Raw genomic sequence first — 24,358 nt, 5'->3', positions numbered from 1 at the left:
TGTACTTGATTGCATTTATGTTTATAGCATTTTATATGCTCTTAAATTTGACTGTGAGGTAACATCAGACTAGGGATTTAAGGTTAGGACTGTCTCTCTGTGTACTTTTTTGCTAGGGTTATTTCAAGTTCATGGTAGTACACGATGAATTATAATTTTCAGATCATGTACAACTTTTGCCTTTTTAATGTAAATGTTTGAAAGCCTCTTAGGGGAGTGGAGTAGTAATAAAAACACCTACAGACAGATGAAAAAAGTGCATATTTATGAAACCTGGAATGTAGCAAGATAAAAAGAATTGGTAAATAAAAATTTATTTGTGTGCCTGGTAACATCATTGTATCTGATTGAATATCTGTATTGTTATTATTCTGGGTTTATGCTTCCAAAAACCAATTTCTGTTGTTTTTGTTTTTGAAAGACATTCTTTAAAGAAACATCTCCTAATGAGTAGTTTATGAAAGTTCAATTAAGATTTCCCAAGTCTTATTGGGGAGGGTATGTGCTATGGTGAGTGCTGTGAAGTGTGTAAACCTGGCAATTCACAGACCTGTACCCCTGGGGATAAAAATATATTATATGTTTATAAAAAATAAAATTAAAAAAAAAAGATTTCCCAAATCTTCAAGAGATGTTTAAAGTTGATTTTTTTTTAATAGTTAAATAAGGTGTTTAGGCCAGTTTTGTATACAAAATGAAGATTTTTAAAAGTTATTATTTGGGTAAACTTAAAACATATAAACATGTTGAAATGGATAGATCATTAATTATAGCCTATAAGCATTTGAAGCTACTATTTAGGCTTATGTATTATTTAGTTTCCCTTTTGAGTGTTCATTTAGAAGCAGCTCTTGGTTCCTAACTCTTACTCTTTTTAGAATTTCAGTAGAGATGTTATAAGACATTTCAGGATGACATTTAGGGAATAAAAATTATCTATTTAGTTTTTTAAATATAAACATATTTTTAAGAATGTGTGGAATAGTGCACAGGTTGAGGAATGTTCACCCTGAGTACACCAGTGACCAACATCCAGATTAAGGAAACATTGCTAATATTCATCATGCCTTTTCATAGTCATTACCTCTCCCCACCTTCTCTCCGGTGATAACTGCTATCCCGTCCTTTGACTCTTTAATTTTTCCTGCTTTTGAACCTTTGTATGTTTATTTGTTTTTTTTTGTGTGTGTTCCCTGTTTGTTTTTGAACTTCATTTAAATGAAATCATAGTATGTGCTGCTGTGTTTGGTTCCTTTTCCTTAAATGTATGTTCATGGGATACATCTGTGTTGCTGAACATAGTTTTTCTTTTCATTAAAATATGGGGTACTGGTATGAATATTATTGTACGTGCCATTGGCATATATGACACATTATCTAGACATGGAATTGCTTAGGTAGTAGTGTTTATATTTGTTCAGTGCCCGTTTTTCTAGAGTGGTTGTATGAATGTATACTTCCATCAGCAGTTACAGTTTTTCACATTCAGGCCAACCCTTTTTATAGTCTTTTTTTTTTTTAAGGCATTCTGAGCAGAGGGTCTCCTTTTACTTATTTTTAATTTTTTATTGAACTGTAGTTGACACACAATGTTAGATTAGTTTCAGGTTTGCTACATAGTGGTTTGACAAGTCTCCTACATCTTGCTGTGGTTACCACAAATGTTGTTAATCTTTCATCACCACACAACGCTGTTATGCCATTGACTATATTCCCTGTGCTGTACCTTTTATCCCTGTGATTTATTCATTCCATAACTGGAAGACTATATCTCCCACTCCCCTTTACCCATTTTGCCCATCTCTCCAACCAATCAGTTTGTTCTGTATTTTTGGGTCTGTTTCTGCTTTATGTTTGTTTATTCACTTGTTTTGTTTTTTTAGATTCCACATATAAGTAAAATTGTATGGTATTTGTCTTTCCCTGTCTGACTTACTTCCCTTGCCATAATACTTGCTAGGTCCATACATGTTGTTGCAAATGGCATGATCTCAGGGTTTGTTTAATTTTTGAAAATTCAGTGAATTACTCCTTACTCCTCTACCTCCTAAGCTTTTATAATGTCTGGTAGGTAATTAATTGCTGGGCATAGAATTTATACTGCTGTGTTTCTGTTAGAGCTTTATAACTGACTTAGTCTTTCTACAGAGTAGTATGTTTAGGATTAAAATGGTATCTAAACATAGGTATTCTTTTCAAGCATATTCTTATTTCCGTTGTAAAGAATATTTACTTTAGAGAGATTTCTGAGATAAACGTCCTTAATTGGATTTCATTAGCTTTTCTAATTTTTAAATTATACTTAATTTAAACAAGCGATTAAATGGAAATTTTTGGCCAAACTATCTATATATATTAATCATAAGTGAGAAATGGTTGCTTTGTATATATGTCCTTTAAAAATTGAAGTACCATCACCTTATCTGTTAGATAGGAATATTGTAACTATCAGGGCTGCTAATGTGTTTAAATAATTTGTAAGAAAAGCAGTACATAAATAGAGTTTCTGTCCCACCTGTATACCTACCTTTTATTTCCTTTAGAGTGGAAGAATAATTCTACATTTTGAAATTTCTTTCAACTCTACTATGTCAAGTTAATAAATTTATTTTGGGGGAAGATTTAAAAAAAAAAGAGTATATGTGTGGGTTTGTTTACTATCTGAACATTTATTTATTATATTAAGTATTTCTGTTTATCTTGACACAAGATTCTGTTGCCAGGTGACTACTCTTCAAAATGAATTTTTTAAAAAAAGATTTTATTTATTTATTTGACAGAGGGATAGATATCACAAGTAGGCAGAGAGGCAGGCAGAGAGAGAGAGGGAAGCAGGCTCTCCACTGAGCAGAGTGCCTGATGAGGGCTCGATCCCAGGACCCTGAGATCATGACTCGAGCCGAAGTCAGAGGCTTCCTGGGATCATGACCGGAGCCGAAGGCAGAGGCTTAACCCACTGAGTCACCCAGGCGCCCCCAAAATGAATTTAACTTAACATTTATTAGTAGTCTTTTAGTTAGTGTCCCATATTTATGATTATTTTTTTAATCTAGTTTTAGAATAGACTCCCCCCTCCCCCCGCCATAAATAGGGCAGCTTTAGTCTTATTTTGGCTTAAAAGTCACATATGTTGGCCTGTTTCTTTTGCCCTAACTACTGCATAAGCTTTAAAACACCCTAGTTAAATGGCTGTTCCTATGAGGATATGAAGATTGATTTTTAAATTTATATAATAAATAACTGATATTCATTATTATAATCACTCTACCAGATGTAGTCTTGGACATGTCCCTTCCTTACTGCAAAATCTACATTATGTTATCCAAATGCCAGTATTCATGGGTGAGGCTTACTGATATTGTGTAGGCAAAGGCATGATTAAATTATTATGAAAAGTATAATAACAGTTTTAAATAAAAGAAACCATTATGCAAAGCTGAATGTGTAAGTCAAGTTGTTTAGGTCAATAATGATCATAGACTATCTTTAATAATTTTAAGGGGTATATCTTATTACCTCTCAGTCTTCTCAAACTTAATCTAAATAAAAATTTAGATTTTGTTTCTATTGTTTTAAAAAAGGATCTTTGCCCTGAAATCACCTGAAAAATGAAGAGTGTGATGGTTGGCAGTCATCATTATCAGTCATGAAAAGTCTATAAAATAGAATTCCTGGAGAATATTTGTATCTCAGAAACCATCCCTGGTGGCTCTGAGGGTTAGTTAGTGAAGGTTATGATTACTATGAGGGAATCCTAGACATATCGGTATATATCTACTTAGATTTTTATTACTTAGACTGTTTTGTTTTCAGCAAGGGTTCAACTTTGTAGTAAGCAAGTAGCTTTAAAAAGTTATAAATTAGACTTGTATCAAAAGGTAGTCTCCATTTTGACAAGTATTAGTTTTTAGAATAATTTATTTATAGCCATTTTTATTTAAAGATAGGTTATTGAGAAAACATACTTTTTAGTAGATAACTTCCTTTGCCAATGTATTTTAAAGACTATGAAGTGAATAAAAGAAAAATAGGGTGCCAAATACTCTTGCATTTTGTTTTAGTAATTTTTGTGTAAATAAGAGGCTTCAAATTTAATTAGAATTCACAGTTGACTCTTAAGTGCAAGGTATTTTGGGTAATTGCACTACCTCAGCTTTTCTGTATATTTGAAAATCTTCATAATAAAGAATCAAAAAAGGTTTTAATTCAGGATGATAATGGAAAGCTTCCAGTAACTGCTTTTTTTTTAATTGACCACTAGGCAGTAAACATCTGAATGTTGTCTAGGTGTAGATCCTATAATGGATACAGAGACACCTAAGGCATGGTTTCTTCTTCTTTTTTTTTTTTTTGGCAGTGGGTAGTGGGGGTTATGGTTTCTTTTTTTAAAAAGCTTATAATATATATGGGGTCAGGACTTCTACACAAGTGATATGTGTTAACAGTGGGTAGTAGTAGTAGAAGGAAAACATAAATTAAAGGATGATAGTCTAGGGCGCCTGGATGGCTCAGTGGGTTAAAGCCTCTGCCTTCAGCTCAGGTCATGATCCCAGGGTCCTGGGATTGAGCCCCGAGTTGGGCTGTCTGTTCAGCAGGGAGCCTGCTTTCTCCTCTCTCTCTGCCTGCCTCTCTGCCTACTTGTGATCTCTGTCCAATAAATAAATAAAATCTTTAAAAAAAAAAAAGATGATAGTCTGTTTTGAGGCGCAGGCTAAGAGTGAGTTTCTAGGAAGTCATTATGAGGTCTGAGGTTAGTCACAACTTTGTTGAAATTGAAATTTAATTTTAATTAAACTGCAACAAAGAAAACTCTTTAAGATGGTAATCTGATCTATGTAGAAATCTTTTATCTGTGACTTAAAATAATAAATAAATATCTGAGAGAGAGAATTTTATATTGTTTCTTTTTCTTTATGAACTATAGTGTTTTTCCTTAAGAGTGGTGAAATTGCAAGAGCTCAAAAACCATTTCATGTGATCTTTTTTTTAAGGACTCAAAACTTCTTGAAAAAATAAACACATTTAAATTAGATGCATATATAAAATGTGTTGTAGCAGAATGCTTACTAAAATAAGATTGTGCGTATTAATAGTGAGATAGAAACTTGAACTAGATCATTTGTTTTTTTAGTTCAAATTAATATTACATAACAGTCTTAGCTCTTGATAGTCCTGTGTCTCATAGATGATCAAAAGAGCTAAGATTATGGAAAAAAAAAAAAAAAGCAGCTAAGATGATATAGTTATACATGGATGTTATTTAAATCTCATTTAAATGTTTTAAATCTTATTTAAATGTTATTTAAATAAATAAGACATATATTATGTTTTACTGGGGTCCTCTGTATTTATTGTCCCTGTATTATTTCTGGGGAGACAGCATGGTGTATTGGCTAAGGCTGTGGTCCTCAGAGTTAAAATGATTGGATTTGAATCTTGATCTCACCAGTTGTGGGATTTTAGATAATACATATACCTTTTCCACAGTATCCTCATCTCTGTATTAAGGTCATAACTTATCTTGTAGGATTGCTATGAGGAATGAAATGATTCCTTAAAGTTTTACAAATGATTTGGAAATGGGATGTTCAAGTTGATTATTAACTAGTCCCTTTGTTATCTTTCACTTTTCAGAGACTTAATCCTCTAAAATCCTTAACTTACTTATATACATATAAGGACTTAACTTAACTTAACTCCAACTTAAAACAGGTTGTGTTTGAGAAATGTATTGGTGTGGGATTCTGCAGTGAATCTCTGTTAGGTAATTACGTAGCCAGACTAACTTGTGAAAAACAATCCTAATGTAGCACAGAAATAATAAGAGAACAACAAAGTGGAAAAATACTGTCTTGGATATTGATAGTTGAGTAGTAGTAGGTTTGAAATAGAGGCTTTTGAAACATACTTTTATAAAATTCATACTTTCATAAAAAGTCATTCAAAATCTTTCAAGGAAGTTTGGAAGGCTAGCATTGATTCTTTGTAAATTTTGCTTCCAGCTTTATCATTTTTCTTTCCATTTATGATGGAAATCTAGCATCACTGATGTGTTCCACATACATCAACTATCAATGCAGCTATTTTTTGATTGATTTATTAAGATTGGGTAACTGGACAGGAACTATTTTTCCTTGGGTAACAGAAAATGAAAGGAAGTAGATAGTAAGGAGGATGTGTGCTTTGATAAATAAGTGTGAATGATTCTTAAAGAGAGAACAGTAGGAGAGCAACTTCTGTTACTGGTACCATTCATTACCAGTTACTGTCCATAATAAGAGAGGGATAGGCTGGAAGGAAAGAGTGAGTATAGGTTATTCATATGTAGAAGTTGCTTACAACATGGGCTTTTGTATAAATAGACACTCCTTGACATACACAACTTTTCTTTCGAAAAATGATTCAAGATTTTGTAGGGTAGGGTTATCAGGTTATCCAGGGTTATCATTATGAATAACATTTTGAATTTTTAAACATTTTAACTTTTATTTGAATTCTGGTTAAATAAGAGATTGCTACATAGGGTATGGCACATTACATACACCTTGTGTGTATCAGAGTTCAAAGTGGAGATTTTCCTATGTTCTCCTTAGATAGGGCTCTAGGTCTCATACTTTTAAAAATATTTAGATTTACTAATCATGAAGAAACCAACTTTTTGATATCAGAAAAGTATTACAATGGTGCTATAATTTCCATGACATTAGATTTTAGTTGTAGACTGTTGTGACACTTGAATAAAATTTTCTTACTTTTGTATATTTTGATTAAAATTAGATGCACAATTCTTTCATTAGGAAGTGGCTGTTTTTGTCTTTGATAAGAAGCTCATTGACAAATATCAAAAATTTGAAAAGGATCAAATCATTGATTCTCTAAAACGAGGAGTCCAGCAGTTAACTCGACTACGACACCCTCGACTTCTTACTGTCCAGCACCCTTTAGAAGAATCCAGGTAAGTTTTTATAAAGACTTACATAAAAGACTTGTTGAACAAATAGTTAATAATTGTATGTTTAAGTTCTGTCTGTGGAGCATGCTGGCAGTGGAAAAATTCTTAGAATTTTCCTTTAGCCAGGATGCTTTTATCTTTTAATGTATTGGATTTCTGTATACTTTTTATTTTGAAATCTTCAGTAATCCACTGTCACTTACCTTCTCTCCCAAGAGCACAAATTACTTTCTTTCAACCTAAAAGAAAAAAAAAATTTACTGTGAAAACTGTATTAAATGCTTTACATTTGCTTAACTCATTCAGTTCTCACAATTACTTGGGAGAACTAACGATCAGAGACATTACTTAAGTACATAGTTATGACACCTTGATTTCTGAGCCCATTTTTTTTTTATTCTAGTATATCATGGTGTTCCTACTCAGAAATATGACCATAAATCTTTAATGATGTTAATATTTTTATTGTTCTTCTTTTCATGAATAAACTCAAAAGAAGAGTATAGTTGTTGACTCTTATGTAACATTCATTATTGTGAACTCTGCCCCGAAGTGGATACGTTTTGTTTGCTACACTTGTTCTGAGCTTTTCAAACAATGCTGTTTCTTCTGCAGTGTTTTCTATCAGTGTCTACAATGCCACCTATCAGAATCCTACCCATCTTTGTTATTTTAACTTGTATCAATGTGTCTTATATTTCCTTATTACTTTTCAAGTCTCTTGAGGGGAGAAGCTGTCCCTACAACTTCTTTTATAGTAATTTAAATATTATAGAACTAGGGATTTATTGGCAATCATTAAGAGAGACAATTCAAATATTACTTTAAGGCATTTTCATTATTAAGTTGTAAACTTATAAAATTAATAGAAATAGGACAACTATAGGGAAGGAAAAAATGACTTCCAGTTTTTAATAAGTTAATAATGTAGAAATAACACTGGAATTCTCCGAAAGAAATGTGCTGTAGTAAAGTCATCTACCAACTCTGAAAGGTCAGAGTTGGTGATGTGTATTGAGGGTAACATGGAGGCAGTAATCAAAACCATGAAACCAAGAGTTTTGCAAGAGCATGAGTCGAAAGAACAGAGTACTGCAGAAGAACTTGAAATGTAGAGGGAAAAGAAGAGTCAGAGAAAGAAACCAGCGATCACTGTTACATGGCAGGAGAAGAATAGGCAGCTGAATGGCATGGAAGCTAAAGGAGGAGAAGGGACCCACTATCACTGAGGACCACTGAGGAAAAAGAAAATAAGGACTGAGAAGAGTTCATTACATTTGACTAGGGAGAGGTTGTTATTGATCTTAATAATATCAGTAGAAGGATGGTGGTTTGGAAGCTAGAAAATAGATACAAAGGAGACTAGCAGAGAAGACTACATTATGTGAATAAAGTCCCAGAGGAGGAACTCAAAGGAAATTATAGGATGATAGTTTAATCACTAATATACTGAGGTGAAGTTTAGGGAAATGAGATCATTCATGTTAGATGAACTTTATGCTTTTTTTAAAGTAGAAAGTGGATAATAGGTGTATTGGGTAAAGGGGGGCCATGGAATGAGGAGCTAGGAAGAGGACTATAAAGGAATGCTCTTGAATGTTGAAAAAAAGAGCAAGGTTAAAATATACTATGTGACTTAACACTGTGAATTTAAAAAGGCATGGGCTTTCTATTCTTTCCTTGTGCTTATGACAAGAGAGTAAAAATACTTGTAGTGGTTATTACAGGGTTAGTAGGGGTTTGCTTGGTAAAGGATAATTAGGGTGATGTTTATTGTGATAGTTGGGAGAAAAAGGAATTAAATACATATGGTCAGGACTGAATACTTGGAATTTTGTTAATAAAGGTGTTGGGGAGCTAGATTTGGTGGAGGTAGTAAAGGGGTAGGAGATAATGGCTAGTAAGTAGCTGTGGTTGGGGAAGTGGTTCTTGAGAAGAGGATATAGCCCTTCTGGTATGTGACTGTAATGGTGATGGGAGTGAATATTCATGAAAGATAAGAGGGATTCTAGCTGGAGGAGTAATAATATGGATAGTGATGTGGCCAAGGATGATGCTGGGATTAGTACAGAGAGGAAAAAAATAGGAGTAGCTCAAATACGTGAGTCTTGGGAATTACAGAGTACTATAGAAAAGACTTCAGAGTATTTGATCAGTTTTCCTCCAGTACAGTTCAGCAAATGGAAACCTGGTTGTCCACTGTGTTTATGAGCTTGGTGAGGGAGTAAAGAACAAGATAGCATCTTTGTTGATGACTGAGCAGGTGTAATAACTCTCCCTCAGCCTAAGCAGCTCTGTCTTAATCTTTCATGTATATTAAGCTTCTGCATATGCTTTCATTTGAAAACTGGGTTCAAGGTGGTGGACAGATGAAACAGCAAAAGGTGTACTTGCCATTAAACAGTTACTGTCTAGGTGCAGAGTGTTCGCCTAGCTTTGTTACCACAGTACCTTGTATGTAGTTCATTGCCAGAGCCTAAATAAGCCCAAAGCATAAAATGTTAGGACTTGAATCTCAAACACTTGGTAATAATAGTAGCAGCAGTAAAGATGTATTAAGTTTCCATGCTAGTGACTCTGCCATGTACCTTACATTCATTATCTCCTTTGATGTTCACAGTTACCCTTCAGGGTGGTTTTTTATCACCATTTTACAAATGGGCAAAGTGAGGCTCAGAGCCAAGGTGTCCCGACTCACCTAGTCAGGGAATAGGGATGCTGGGACTTGAAATTGGGTATTTTCTTCAAAGCCTGAGCTCTTTATGAGTAAAGCCTACTCAATGTTAGTATCTAACATTTTCTGAATTTCTCAATATTCTTATACATCAAAGAGTAGTAATTTAAAAATATAAAAACTGTGACACCTTTTAAAATTATTTATAAAAAAGGGTAAAGCAAAACTGCTCTGATTGAAGTAGTTACAGGGGACCTAGTGCTGTGCTTTGTGCCTCTTTCTGACTCCTCTTGCTCCAGAGGAGTCTGGGAAATCTGTAGGTTCCTTTAAGTACATTCTGAAAATGGTGGTTTAAATGTTACATTGATGCTGAAAACAAATCTAAGTCTACCTTCTTGTTGACTATGAATATTTTATGTATATTTGATTTTGATAATGTGGAAGAAAATGATGGTAAATAACTCTTTTTCTTTTTTAAAACAGGGATTGCTTAGCATTTTGTACAGAACCAGTTTTTGCCAGTTTAGCCAATGTTTTAGGTAACTGGGAAAATCTACCTTCCCCTGTACCTCCAGACATTAAGGATTATAACCTTTATGATGTAGAAACTAAATATGGTTTGCTACAGGTATGTATTTTTATTTACCATGTGAAAAGAGTTTTATCCTTCAAAATTGTTTTTGGCTGTTTAAAACTTACTAGCAATATCAACTGTTTTATGTAAACCTTTGGATCCTCTCAGTAATTTAAAAATTATTTCTATGCTCTGCAGTTTTTCTACAGTTTATTGTTAGGTTTAAATTATATTTTAAATTTATGAAACATAACATTGATAACCTTTGTAGAAGGGTACTTACTGATTGATGGGTTGGTTCCCTTTTGAGTTCTTTGAGTGAATGCATTTCATAAATAAAATATTAAATTGAAATACTAACATATTTAATAAAAAATAAAAATTACATCTTTAAGGAAATTATTTAATAGGTATCAAGAGATCTTGTTAGACTTTTCATATATGTGCAATTTTTTTTCTCTTTTTTTTCTTTAAGATTTTCTTTTTTTTTTTTTTAATTTATTTGACAGACAGAGATCACAAGTAGGCAGAGAGGCAGGCAGAGAGAGGGCAGGGAGAGGTGTGAGGGGCGGGGGTGGAGCAGGCTCTGCACCGAGCAGAGAGCCCAGTGCGGCCTCGATCCCAGGACCTTGAGATCATGACCTGAGCTGAAGGCAGAGGTTTTAACCCACTGAGCCACCCAGGCACCCTATGTCCACTGTTTCTGATTTTCCTTTCCCTGCCTACTAAAATATCTTCAACTCTATAGAGTAAATTTATACAGGAGATTCTTAGTTCCATTGGGGACAGATAATTTTATCTATTGTTTTTCAACAGCTTTGTTAAGTTGTTAATTAACATACAATAAATTTCACATACAATAAACTTCGGCTTGATTATTTGTTTTTTTGGTTGTTAAGTTTGAGAAGGTCTTTATAGAACTTGGATACCAGCCCTTTATCTGTAGTGTCATTTGCAAATATCTTCTCTCATTCTGTGGGTTGCCTCTTTGTTTTGTTGATGGTTTCCTTTGCTCTACAGAAGCTTTTTATCTTGATGAAGTCCCAAAAGTTCATTTTTCCCTTTGTTTCTGTTGCCTTTGGAGACGTGTCTAGCAGGAAATTGCTGTGGCCAAGGTCAGCAAGGTTTTGTCCTCTAGGATTTTGATGGATCCCTATCACACATTTAGGTCTTCTGTTCATTCAGAGTCTATTTTTGTGTATGGTGTAAGGAAATGGTTCAGTTTCATTCTTCTGCATATGGCTGTCCAATTTTCGTAGCATCATTTGTTGAAGAGATTGTCTTTTCTCCATTGGATATTCTTTCCTGCTTTGTCGAAGATTAGTTGACCACAGAGTTGAGGATCCACTTCTGGGTTCTCTATTCTGTTCCACTGATCTGTGTGTCTGTTTTGTGCCAGTACTATGCTGTCTTGGTGATTACGGTTTTGTAATAGAGCTTGAAATCAGGCAACATGATGCCCCCAGCTTTTTCTTTTTCAATATTTCCTTGGCGACTTGGGGTCTTTTCTGGTTCCATACAAATTTTAGTATTGTTTGTTCCAGGTTTTTGAAAAATATCATTGGTATTTTGATCAGCATGGTGTTGAAAATATAGATTGCTCTGGGTAGCATAGACATTTTAACAATGTATATTCTAATTCATGAGCATGGAATGTTTTTCCATCTTTTTGTGTCATCTTCAGTTTCTTTCATAAGTGTTCTCTAAATTCTAGAATATAGATCCTTTACATCTTTGATTAGGTTTATTCCAAGTTATCTTTTGGTTTTTGATGCTATTGTAAATGGAATAGATTCTTTAATTTCCCTTTCTCCATTTTCATTGTTAGTGTATAAGGAAGCAACTGATTTCCATGCATTGATTTTGCATCCTGCCACATTACTGAATTGCTTTTTGAGTTCTAGTAATTTGGGGGCAGAGTCTTTTTTGGGTTTTCCACATAAAGTATCGTGTCATCTGCAAAGAGAGGGAATTTGACTTCTTTCCCAATTTGAATACCTTTTCTTTCTTTTTTTTTTTTTTTTTGGTCTGATTGCTGATGCTGGCCTTCTAGTACTGTGTTGAACAATAGTGGCAAGAGTGTGACAAGGAGTCCCTTGATATTTACTGTCTGTAACTTAGGAACTGAAGATGCCTTCACATTTCAAACACTGAATAAATTTGGATAGAAAAATGGTTTTAAAGTACCTTTAATTTTGCTTATCTGCCTTTGGAAAGGAACTTTAATAAAGAATTATATTTTGGTTTTATAACTGGGTTTTTCCCACTAAAGCTTAGATCCTTGTAGCAACTGAGAATATCTACTCTTTTGCATTTATGATGAAATTTAATTGTTTCCTGACATATAAAAAAATCTTTTATTGTGAGAAGCAGCAATTATGATTTTAGAGACATTTTATTATTGTAATTGAAAGGAGTTTTATTTAATGTAAAAGTCTTTTTTCCCCCCCAATTACAGGTTTCTGAAGGATTATCATTTTTACATAGCAGTGTGAAAATGGTCCATGGAAATATTACACCTGAAAATATAATTTTGAATAAAAGTGGAGCCTGGAAAATAATGGGCTTTGATTTTTGTTTATCATCAACCAATCCTTCTGAGCAAGAGGTAATGAAGGTTTTAAGTCTTTTTATTTTATTTATTTATTTTTTTTCTTAAGATTTTAAGTAATCTCTACAGTCAAGGTGGGGGTCAGACTTACAACACTGAGATCAAGAGTTGCATGCTCTACTGATTGAGCCACCCAGGGGCCCAAGTCTTCTAATATTTTTAAGGCTGTAGAAATTTGTGATGCATCCAGAATGGACTAGAGAATTTGCAAGTCTGATAAATGTGTCGAAATAGGCTACATGGTACAATGTATGTTTAAATGTACAGCCTTACAGAAAATTTCTAATGTTCATTTTACCCAAGAGTATTCTTAAGCTAGTTAATTTCACAGTAGTGTTACTTGATTAAAGGATGCTAGAGTTAAACAAATTTGAGAACTATTGGGTTGAGTAGGCTTTTTTCCTCCTGATATCAAATAAACTAACAAACAATGTGAATCTCTAGCAGTGTTTTCCTAACATTGGACCACAAAATCTTCTTTAGGGAGCATGATAACAACAGTGGCAGTGATAATAAGAACTAACATTTACTGAAGTACTTTTCTAACAAAGCATTTTTTAATGTATTATTTAATCCTCACCACAATCCATGAGATATGGGAATAATATAGATGGGTAAGTTAGGCTCATAGAATAAAATAATGTACCTAAGTATAGGCAGGTGGTTAAGTGGTAGAGGTAGAATTTGAACCTGTTCTCTCTGGTTCTAAAACACCTATTACATAGTGATTATGATATCTCTGGCTATTTATACTTAGGAAAATAATGCAATATTTCTAGTTTTTAATGTATGTATGAAGTTGTTAAAGGCACCATGATTTGACCTTAAAATAGATTTGTAATTTAAGTAAATAACTTTTAAGGGAAGCAGAAAGAATTAGTATTGGTTTGGTATTTAATGGGTCAGATACTGTGTTAGGTCCATTTTTTTCCGTACATTTGTTTAATTTTACAACAACCTTTTGAACCTGTTAACTAAATCACACAGCTAGTTAGTGAAAGAACAAGGTTTCAAATAATAATCTGGGTCCATAAAACTTGAAACCTATGTATCATAGAACATAAGCTATACCTTTTCATATTCATACTGAATCTTATGGTGATAATTTGTCTTCTGGGAGAGAACTCCAATAATCCAAAGGTTTCAAGAGTTCTTTTTATAAAAAAAAAAAAAAAAATTATTTATTTTGAGAGAGAGTGAGTGAGCAGAGGGGCAAAGGCAGAGAAGAGAATCAGTCCCAAGAGGCTCCATAGTCAGCACAGAGCCCATTGCAGGGCTTGATCTCAGGACCCTGAGATCACAACCTGAGCCGAAATCAAGAGTCAGACGCTCAATTTACTGAGCCACCCAGGCACCCAGGTTGCAAGAGTTCTTATTCATATCTCTCAGTTTGTTTAGTGCCCTTTCCAGATTTGAGAATTTGAAAATTTTTTTTTTTAAAGATTTTATTTATTTATTTGACAGAGAGATCACAAGTAGGCAGAGAGGCAGGCAGAGAGAGGAGGAAGCAGGCTCCCTGCCGAGCAGAGAGCCCGATGTGGGGCTCGATCCCAGGACTCTGAGATCATGACCTGAGCCGAAGGCAGCGGCTTAACCCACTGAGCCACCCAGGCGCCCTGAGAATTTGAAAATTTTAAGATTGAAGGTGGTGATGATATTTTTACTTCCATGACTGAGTATGAATTTAAAGCTAGGTTGCTACTGCTTGATAGTGTTTTTGGTTTACTTTGGAATATTTAATCTATATAATCTTTTTTCTGTCTTCTTATAGCCTAAGTTTCCTTGTAAAGAATGGGACCCAAATTTACCATCATTGTGTCTTCCAAATCCTGAATATTTGGCTCCTGAATACATACTTTCTGTGAGCTGTGAAGCAGCCAGTGATATGTACTCACTAGGAACTGTCATGTATGCTGTATTTAATAAAGGGAAACCCATATTTGAAGTTAACAAGCAAGATATTTACAAGAGTTTTAGTAGGCAGTTGGATCAGGTAATTTGCCATATATATATATATATATATATATATATATATATATATATAATTGCTTGCATTGAAAGTATTAAATGTTTCTTTGATTTAAAAAAATGAGTTCAGAAATCTAAAATAAGATGATGTCTCATATTTTAAGTTTACATAAAATCAGCTTAACAAAAGTAATTTTGTAAATAATAAGGATTAATGTTTGTTACCACAACTTTAATTGTGGCTTTTATTTACTACTGAATTATGATCTAAAATGCTGGGCATTTGTTTCAGTAATATAAACAATTTCAGGTATTGAGGATAAGTGTTTTGCCACAGAATTAGCAGTTTGTTCACTGTAACATATTTTTGAGTAAATTTCAAAAAGTTTTTTAAAATAGACTATTGACTATAAATGTATTGTGTTCTTGCATATTTTATATTCATATTTAATATTATCACTCTTTTAAATAGTTGAGTCGTTTAGGATCTAGTTCACTTTCAAATATACCTGAGGAAGTCCGTGAACATGTAAAACTACTCTTAAATGTCACTCCAACTGTAAGACCAGATGCAGATCAAATGACAAAGGTGAGTACACATGAATTCCTGCCTCAGGTGGAGGGACAATGAGTTAAAGTAAATTAAGTGCTTCTAAAGCAAGATTTAGCCAGGTAGAGTCCCCAGATAGCATCGTTATCCTTGAGTATGTTAAATATTCAACTTCTTTTAATTTTAAGCAATTAAATAATTTATGTATATAACTGCTCTGATATAAAATTAAGATTTCAAATAATCAGATTCTTAATAGTCATGTAGGTATAGAAATTTTGGACACAAGAATCTATGAGCCTCTAATTTGCTCATGTAACTATGGATTTTAATAGATGAATAGTACTCTTTATGCCTTCAAGATATTTTACTTAATCTTTCAGTATTTACTAGTTAGGTAAAGAAAATGTTACTGCCCAGCTAACTTACAAGTAGTGACTGAAAATTTGAACTTGAGAAGCAATTTGGTTATTACTTCCTTATTTTTATTTTTCTAATTAGAATTATTAAGTGATCTTTAGCATTTTTGCTAAATGTTTTTGAATATTTGTTTTACTATATTATGGCAGTTTCAGGTATGAGAAGTACTTTAATATTTATCAAAATAATTTTATTTCCTGTTTTTAGATTCCCTTCTTTGATGATGTTGGTGCAGTAACGCTGCAGTATTTTGATACCTTATTCCAAAGAGATAATCTTCAGAAATCACAGTTTTTCAAAGGACTGCCAAAAGTCCTACCAAAACTGCCCAAGGTTTGTTGTTGATCACTTTTTATTATAGTCAGGATTTTTATTTACTATAGTAACTCTTCCAGAGAAATAAATGTAATTTTTGCTTTAGGTGCATAAATGACTATGGAAGGCTGCAGACTGAACCTGAAAGTTTAGTGGACCTTTTTCTCAGGGCCCAAAAATAATTTAATAAATTAGATAGATAAGAAAATTAGAAGAGTACTACCTATGCAAAGATAGTACCTGGACATTAAATGTCAGAGGAGAAGTCCATAAGCTGTCATTGTGGAGATCATTGCCTCACCAGCAATTAAGCAGTACATCTGTATTGTTACTAGCCTCTCCTATGCCTTTAAGTTACCTTTTCTACTTATCATATCATGAGCGTATTCTAGTATAAAAAATGTTGGTGAATGCCTTAGAAGTCGTGGTTGGAAAACTGGTGATTCCTGGTTACAAAAATATCTCCAGTGTTTAATCTGTCAGATACTCATTGATTATGCACTGTTTGTCTGGCCCTTTACTTAGATGCTATGTAGATAAAAAAAAAGAATCAAAATATTCTTGCTCTCCAAGACTCAGAGTATGTGTAGATAGAGTTAACAAAACAGAACAGTGTTTAAGTTGTTTGGTATGAATCATAAGTAATGAAGAGGAGAGACATACTAGTGAAGCCTAATGAGAGAAGGTTTCCTAAAGGAGTGGTGACCATATGTCCCCCTTTATCTGTAACATTCCCAAGTTATTTCTTTTGTGCTGACATAGTTAGTCGGAGCACCCCGACATTTACTCTCAACAATGTCCCAGTTTCAACCATAAATTATATGGTCATCTTCCCCAAAGGGATTGGAGATTTAAGACTGTAACTTCAATATTAATACTAAAGATGTGAAGTTAAATTTAGTTATGTGAAAACATTTTTGCCTTTCAGCGTGTCATTGTGCAGAGAATTTTGCCTTGTTTGACTTCAGAATTTGTAAACCCTGACATGGTACCTTTTGTTTTGCCCAATGTTCTACTGATTGCTGAAGAATGCACCAAAGAAGAATATGTCAAATTAATTCTACCTGAACTTGGCCCTGTCTTTAAACAGCAGGAGCCAATCCAGGTATGTGTATAGATACTCTTTTCTATTTATCTGCTGTTATTTAATGATGTTAGTCAATGATGACTATCATTGAAAATGAAAGGAATGGATATGTGGCTTTTTAAAAATTGAGGTAAGTACTGGAGACTTCTTTTCCATTAGTCAGAAACTATTTTGCATATATTTGAAGTGAACCATTCCTAAAATTATAATTAAACTTTGCAAGTAAGTGTGTATGGCTCTCCATAATTTACCATCTCCGAAAATAAATTGTAATGAGATTTGGCATGTGGTATACCATTCTTATTAAAAGTTACAGATTTGGGAAGACTATTTCTTTTTCTCCTGCACTTTCGTCTATTTGCTTTTTGTTTGTTTTGTTATTTAGGGCCTTTAATTTGTAGATAGTTTATGCCAGTTGTTTCTCTTTTATTTTCCTGGTAATAAATAGTTTCACCAGAAGAGGGGAAGTGATTACAGCACCAGAGAAATAATATGTGTGTGTATTGTAAGTGAAAATGTAATTAGTTTCTGATATAGACTCTAGTGTAATATTTATTTGTCAGAATCAAGGTAGTCTTAGGTTTAAGACTGGGTTTGAATCTGATCTTCATCTTTACTAGGAGCATGATTTGGACAAGTCATTACTCTCTTAAAGCCTGTTAGCTCATTTCTAAAACAAGAAGGGTTGTTAAGATTAAATGAAATTTCTAGGTACATAGTAAATATTATTACATGTTTCTGACACTACATGGCAGTAGCGTATTAGTAAACCATCAACTACTTGTTATAATGGTTTTATGACAGGCTATTCGTGGTTCTTTCTTTGAAAGGAGAGGAACAAAAGGAAGTCTGTGGTGATAAGGCAAGAGTTCCTGTGGCTAGGAAAGGGCAGGTGAGGGAACTATAGGCTTTGAAACAGAGTTTCCCAAACATGGTCAAGGTGTTAGGAGGCAAAGTGATGGAGTCACATGTTCACTCAGTATTCTGCATGAATAGAAGGGGCAGTTTGTTCCTTATAATTGTAGGTATGTGTTGTAGCTAGGTGAGAAAAAGATCTGGGACAATTGAAAATGTTCTTTCTAGAATTTTTCATGACAGTCCCTTTGAATTCTTTTTAAAAAAATCTTATTTAAGTTCTATTAATTAACATGTAGTATATCATTAGTTTCAGATGTAGAGTTCAGTTATTCATCAGTTGCACATAACACCTAGTGCTCCTTCCATCAAATTCCCTCTTCAATGCACATCACCCAGTTACCCCATTCCCCTACCCACCTCCCCTCCAGTAACCCTGTTTGTTTCTGAGAGTTAATAGTCTCTTAGAGTTTGTCTCCCTCTCTGAGAACCCTCCTACACTGTTGGTGGGAATGCAGGCTAGTACAGCCACTCTGGAAAACAGTATGGAGATTACTCAAAAAGTTAAAAATAGAGCTACCCTACGACCCAACAGTTGCACTAGTAGGTATTTACCTGAAGGATACAAACATGATCCGAAGGAGCACCTGCACTCCAGTGTTTATAGCAGCAATGTCCACAATAGCCAACCTATGGAAGAGCCCAGATGTCCATCAACAGATGAATGGTTGTGTGTGTGTGTGTGTGTGTGTGTGTGTGTAGTGGAAAACTACTTGGCCTCAAAAAGATGAAATTTTACCATTTGCAGTGACATGGATGGAACTGGAGGGTATTGTGCTGAGCAAAATAAGTCATTTAAATGAAGTTGTCATATGGTTTCACTCATATGTGGAATTTAAGAAACACAACAAAGGATCATAGGGGAGTGGAGTCCCTTTCATTTCTGTACCTTTTCTTCTACTCTTAAACTTAGAAGCCAAGTGAATTTGCTGCTTTGGGATATTTGACTTTGCTGTTTTCAGGCTTATTTTTATTATTTTTTTTTCCAGTTCAGTAGATTCCAGATAGTGGTAGTTATGGGTGAGTGATGTATTACTGAAGATGTGTGAGAGTTAGGAAATTAGTCTTCATTTGAATATTTAAACTGAGAGCAGATATTAAATAGTGTGCTTCTGGAAATGTAAGAAACTTGATTTGTATGTTTTTGTCTTCCATGCCTTCAGGCTAGCAACATGGTGAGTGTCAAAATGTAGAACTTACTTTTTTGAAGATATTTTAAATTTTGTCATAAGTGAAATCTTTTAAAGATTCTAGACTTTAATACATTGTTCCTCTTTTCTTACATAGATTTTGTTAATTTTCTTACAAAAAATGGATTTGCTACTAACCAAAACTCCTCCTGATGAGATAAAGAACAGTGTCCTACCAATGGTTTACAGAGCACTAGAGGCTCCTTCCATTCAGATCCAGGTATAATATTTGATTTTTTTTTCTTTAATAATGATTTTGATTTATTTTTTGTTTTGTTTTTAAAGCAAAAGAAAGAAGTACATTTTGGGGTTGAGTTGTAAAATCTTTTCTATAAAACTCAGTAGTGATATATATTAATCCATTGAATTGGATTGTGTACTGTTACTAAAGTGTATCTGCTCCCAACTAGTTTAAAGAATCAATTGACAAATGCCTGTATTAATGAAATAAAATGAAAGATGTTCTATTCTGGAAAATTTGATTTATATCTTCTTCCTGAATGAGTAACTAACATAGGAATGAAAATGTCAAAGATACATGTGCCTTTTTCTTAAGAAAATGTTAAGTAGGTACTCCCATACTCATAATTTTCTTTCATGGTTGATAACTCAGTCTTCTAAGTGTTCCTTCTACATTGAAGTTAATTTGTGGAGCAAGTAGATAGAAAACCAGACAGTAATTTAATGTGACCATTCCTAACACATTTGTAGTCATGCTTGTTTGTCACAAAGGTGATGTTAAAATATCATGTACTTTGCCAAACTTTTAGTTCTTTAGCTTTGCTATTAAAAGTTTGGTTCTACAGACTGTTTGGAAAAAATATTTGGATCACTGTTAAAAATGTAATTTAGTTTTTTGATTTTTTTTACTTTGGAAGAAATAAGTACCTATATTAAGATCATTGCACTGCTTAATGGTTTTATATTTAAAGTTTATTTACTAGTATAGAAATCCTAGTAAAGAGAAACAGAATTTTAATTTTTTTAAAAGATTTTATTTATTTTTATGTCAGAGGGAGAGAGAGAGCACAAGCTGGGGGAGTGGCAGACAGAGGGAGAGGCAGGCAGAGGGAGAAGCAGGCTCCCCACAAGGAGCCCAGTGTGCGACTCAATCCCAGGATCCTGGGATCATGACCTGAGCCCATGGCAGAAGCTTAACCAACTGATCCACCCAGGCATCCCTAAAATTTTAATATTTAAAAGTTACTGACCAAAACCTTTTTCCTAATGTGAACCTAATATTGGGGGTGCCTGGCTGGCTCAGTCAGTAGAGCATGTGACTTTTTTTTTTTTTTTTTAAAGATTTTATTTATTTATTTGACAGAGAGATCACAAGTAGTCAGGCAGGCAGAGAGAGGAGGAAGCAGGCTCCCTGTGGAGCAGAGAGCCCGATGCGGGGCTCGATCCCAGGACCCTGAGATCATGACCTGAGCCGAAGGCAGAGGCTTTAACCCACTGAGCCACCCAGGCACCCCAAGCATGTGACTTTTGATAACAGGGTTGAGTTTGAGCCTCGTTGGGTGTAGAGATTACTTAAAAATAAGTGGTGTGAACCTAATCCCACATGTATGAGGGTTACTTTTTTGGCTCATTTCAGTCTTTGTCTAAGTTCATTTGTTTATTCAAAGTTGTGAAGTTGATGTTAAATTTTGTCCTTATAAGGTCATACCTTCTTAAAGGTGAGGATATGCTGCCTTTGTCCAAATGACAGGGGACAGTTGGGGAGGGTGTACTTACTTCTACTTTTTAGCCCTTTCCAAAGGAGTTGTGAATTATAGCTTCTTAAAACATTCCCACAGGCCCTGTGTAGCCAACCTGGTTTTATAGTCACTGAGATTAGGAAGGAGAAAAAAAGTTGAGTGACATGAAAGCCCATTTTTCTTCCTAAGGGACTTCGTTTAGCCAGTAATTATCAGTCAGTGAATATTTATTGAAGTAGTTAATATTTAATACAGATTGACCTGTGCAACTTTGCTGAATTTTACAAACCAGCATTTCTTGTATCATTCAATATAAGTCTTTAGTCACCTGTCCAATTAATTAGTATGAGCATTGCTTGGCAGAGTCTGATAAAGTTAAAAGACTATTTAAGCTTTGGGAGAGTATTAGAGCAAGAGCAAGAAACAACAATCTTTTGAAGTTTCATGCAAGTAGAAGACTGGAAAGTAACTTCCAAAATTCATTTTTGGAGTGATATTTTAAAGTGAAGTTTGATTAGAAATAGTTAAGAGGCTAAAGAGTTTAGAAAAATACCTGGAAAAGTAGAAGATGGTTTACAAAAGTTAGGATGCTTAGAGGCATGAACAGAAATATGTATGTAAACCAACTTAAAAATTTTTTAGCTTTAAAATTAAACATAGAAGCTATGTTTATTCTTCCCCCTCCACCACCAGTTATAAAGTATAACTAAGAGGCAGAAGTTCCTGAGAATGAGTTAATGATTTCCTTGAGTTTTGGGTGGTTTCAGTCTCCTGTTCTTAGGTTCTTCACTGTATTTCCTCTTCAGGAAAACCTCTTCCTCCCCTCCTTTACCTATATGGTTTATACATAATTTAAGATTTGCCTCTTTGTAACCTACTGCTCGGTTACACAGTACAATGTGTATGCATTCTCACTCTCTTGAATTAAAAGCTGACCTTCCCTATGGAGGCACCCTCTGGTAACGGGAGTACAGTATCCCACAAGCTATTCACCCTTGCCTGTTCTCTCCCATCTGTAGAAAATGGCCCCTTGAATGTAGCTTGTACTTCTTATCCTCGAGGTACATCACCCACTTATTTATTGTAGTTCTGAGTAGATAAAACATAAAAATCATATATGCCTTTTAGAAATCTGGGAATAAAGCAAATAAAATATGTGGCCATTATTTTGATAACAGATTCTTAGTGGTTAATTCATTTCTATTTGCTAGCTACAAATGAATGTCTTTAAGTATACCAGATTTGTTTAACTTCTTCCCTGATACACATTTATGCCTCCATTTTCTTCAGTAATCCCTTCTGTGCTTTGCTACAAGGATCATTCTGCCCTTTTAAGGTATCTGAGATGTATGTTCTTCAGCCAGTTAGTTCTCAAGCCATTTCTTTTTCTTTTCTTTAACTCATTTAGTTCCCTTTTCCTTAGTCATTGCCCTTTTTCCTCTGTTAGCCTCATTCAGAGTTCCCAGTTAAAATCATTTACATTATGGCCAGCATTAGTTAACAATGTTTTAAATAACTTTTTCCTGTTTCTATGAGTTATACTTGCTGAAGTTTCAGAATTTGGAAGTACTTAAAAATATGAAGAAAATTAAAATCCTCTCTTAGAGATGCCCAGACTTAACATTTCCAGATCTGTCCTTATGTCTTTTTCCCTGAGCTTATAGACAGATACGTGTACCTACACATTTTAAAAGTTGGGATTATGTGATAGTATCTTACTGCATTTTCTCCCTGGTATTATTAAACAATCTTTTAAAATATATTAAATAAAATGTTCATATTATATTCTGTCATAAGGATTTATGTAACAGCTAAGAAATCCCTTAAGATGAATAGTTTGATGTCACTTTGTACTTGATTTTCCCTCATTGTGAAAGAAAGCAAAACTTAGGTGTTCCTATTCTTAAATAATAAATGATGAATTGTGTTGTGAGGGAAAGAAATTTAGGTATGAGACCAAGGAATGTTGTTACCATATGCTAGGTCATATGACCTTGTATGATTTTGAGGAAAGTCTTTTCAGTCTGTTTTTTCATCTGTGAAATTGAAAACTAGTGATAAATATTCTGCTTTCAAATAGTTGTTGAAAGGAGCAAATGATACAATATACATAAAAGTTTATTTCAAACTGTGTGACAAATTAACCATGCAAATGTAAAATATTTTTTAATATGTGGGAGAAAAGTGAAGAGAATCTTTCCCTAAGATTGAATCCATGTATTTTCTTAATAGGAACTCTGTTTAAACATCATTCCAACCTTTGCAAATCTTATAGACTATCCATCCATGAAAAATGCTTTGATACCAAGAATTAAAAATGCATGTCTACAAACGTCTTCCCTTGCTGTAAGTAATTACATATTAATTTTTGCTTTTCTTTAAATTCTCATTGTTTTAAATTATTTTCTTATTGTTAAATAACCCTTTTATAGTTTGTTTATATATTTCATCTTGGCTATAGGTGGCCTGCATACAGTGCTATAAAAGTGATCAATAGCTGTAGTTTTCCCTCATACATAATTTTGTAGTATTACATCCCTGGCCTTATTCCTGTCCCTTAATTTTAGTGCTTCAAGAGAAAATTTGAGTAATTTTTCTTTCTTAAGACTTTTATGCTTTAATTCACAATTTATTTTGTTGGTAGTTTTAAAATAATCATGAGTTTAACTTGTTGTAAAAGCCTAAACACTTTTTGAACAGCTTCCTTTCATAAACTGCCTTTACTTTTAGTTATCTGTATTTTTGTACCTACCACTTACTTGCCTACTTTCAAAAAAAAATTAGGGTACAGTAAAATACATTAATACGAACACAAGGTTGGGGTGGGGAGGAATAGTTGTACTCAAGAATCTAGGCCAAAGGCAGCTGATTCCTTTGAATACAGAATTGTAACATAGTTGGTAGTCAAGGATGTAGTAAATAGCAGTAAGTAACAGTTCTCATTATCTCGTATTGGGAGAAATATTTATTCCCAACCTTTTCTCTAACAGTAGATCATAAGAATTGATCCCACAGATAATTCTTTATGGAAGTAACATTGAATATTCTCTTCAAATAGCAGCTTTAGAAAAGATGGAGAGATGTCCTTCGTTCATCTGATCAGTTCTTTATATTAATGTTTGATAATGGTCATGTTATTAAATTTGTAAATATAGTGCTTTGGAGACCTCTTCCATCTTTATTAGGTAAAATGTAAATTTAAATAAATACAAGCATTTGTAGCTTAAGCTGATTTAAATGACATGATTTTACCTTATAGTGATCCAATCTATATTAGGTCATGGGTTTTATTTATTTATTTGGTATAAAAGCACTGAGATGGAAAGCAACATCAAAATAGAAAAAAAATTATTGTTTACCAAGATGAACAGTATGAAATGAAGTAAAAAAGCCCGAGTTTTT

General features: G+C 33.8%; 1 protein-coding gene across 4 annotated transcripts in view; it reads left to right on the top strand.

Annotated features, from left to right (window-relative positions):
* The window catches only part of LOC111142247 (SCY1 like pseudokinase 2), a 61,008-nt gene that overhangs the window by 21,780 nt on the left and 14,870 nt on the right, over positions 1 to 24,358 (top strand). For 3 of the 4 annotated variants that reach the window (XM_022495293.1, XM_022495292.1, XM_022495291.1), the window contains exons 3-11: positions 6,798 to 6,955; positions 10,110 to 10,254; positions 12,659 to 12,808; positions 14,583 to 14,804; positions 15,252 to 15,368; positions 15,957 to 16,082; positions 16,993 to 17,169; positions 19,354 to 19,476; positions 23,189 to 23,302. In XM_022495293.1, the coding sequence (XP_022351001.1) occupies positions 6,798 to 6,955; positions 10,110 to 10,254; positions 12,659 to 12,808; positions 14,583 to 14,804; positions 15,252 to 15,368; positions 15,957 to 16,082; positions 16,993 to 17,169; positions 19,354 to 19,476; positions 23,189 to 23,302 (1,332 nt within the window). Of the gene's footprint in view, positions 1 to 6,797; positions 6,956 to 10,109; positions 10,255 to 12,658; positions 12,809 to 14,582; positions 14,805 to 15,251; positions 15,369 to 15,956; positions 16,083 to 16,992; positions 17,170 to 19,229; positions 19,242 to 19,353; positions 19,477 to 23,188; positions 23,303 to 24,358 lie in introns of all 4 variants that reach the window. The other variant, XM_022495290.1, reaches the window with a different exon arrangement.

This window comes from Enhydra lutris, unplaced genomic scaffold, assembly GCF_002288905.1.
Source record: "Enhydra lutris kenyoni isolate GAN:26980312 unplaced genomic scaffold, ASM228890v2 scaffoldscaffold7, whole genome shotgun sequence".
In the NCBI taxonomy this organism is placed as follows: domain Eukaryota; kingdom Metazoa; phylum Chordata; class Mammalia; order Carnivora; family Mustelidae; genus Enhydra; species Enhydra lutris.
This window is presented reverse-complemented; position numbering and strand designations above follow the sequence as displayed.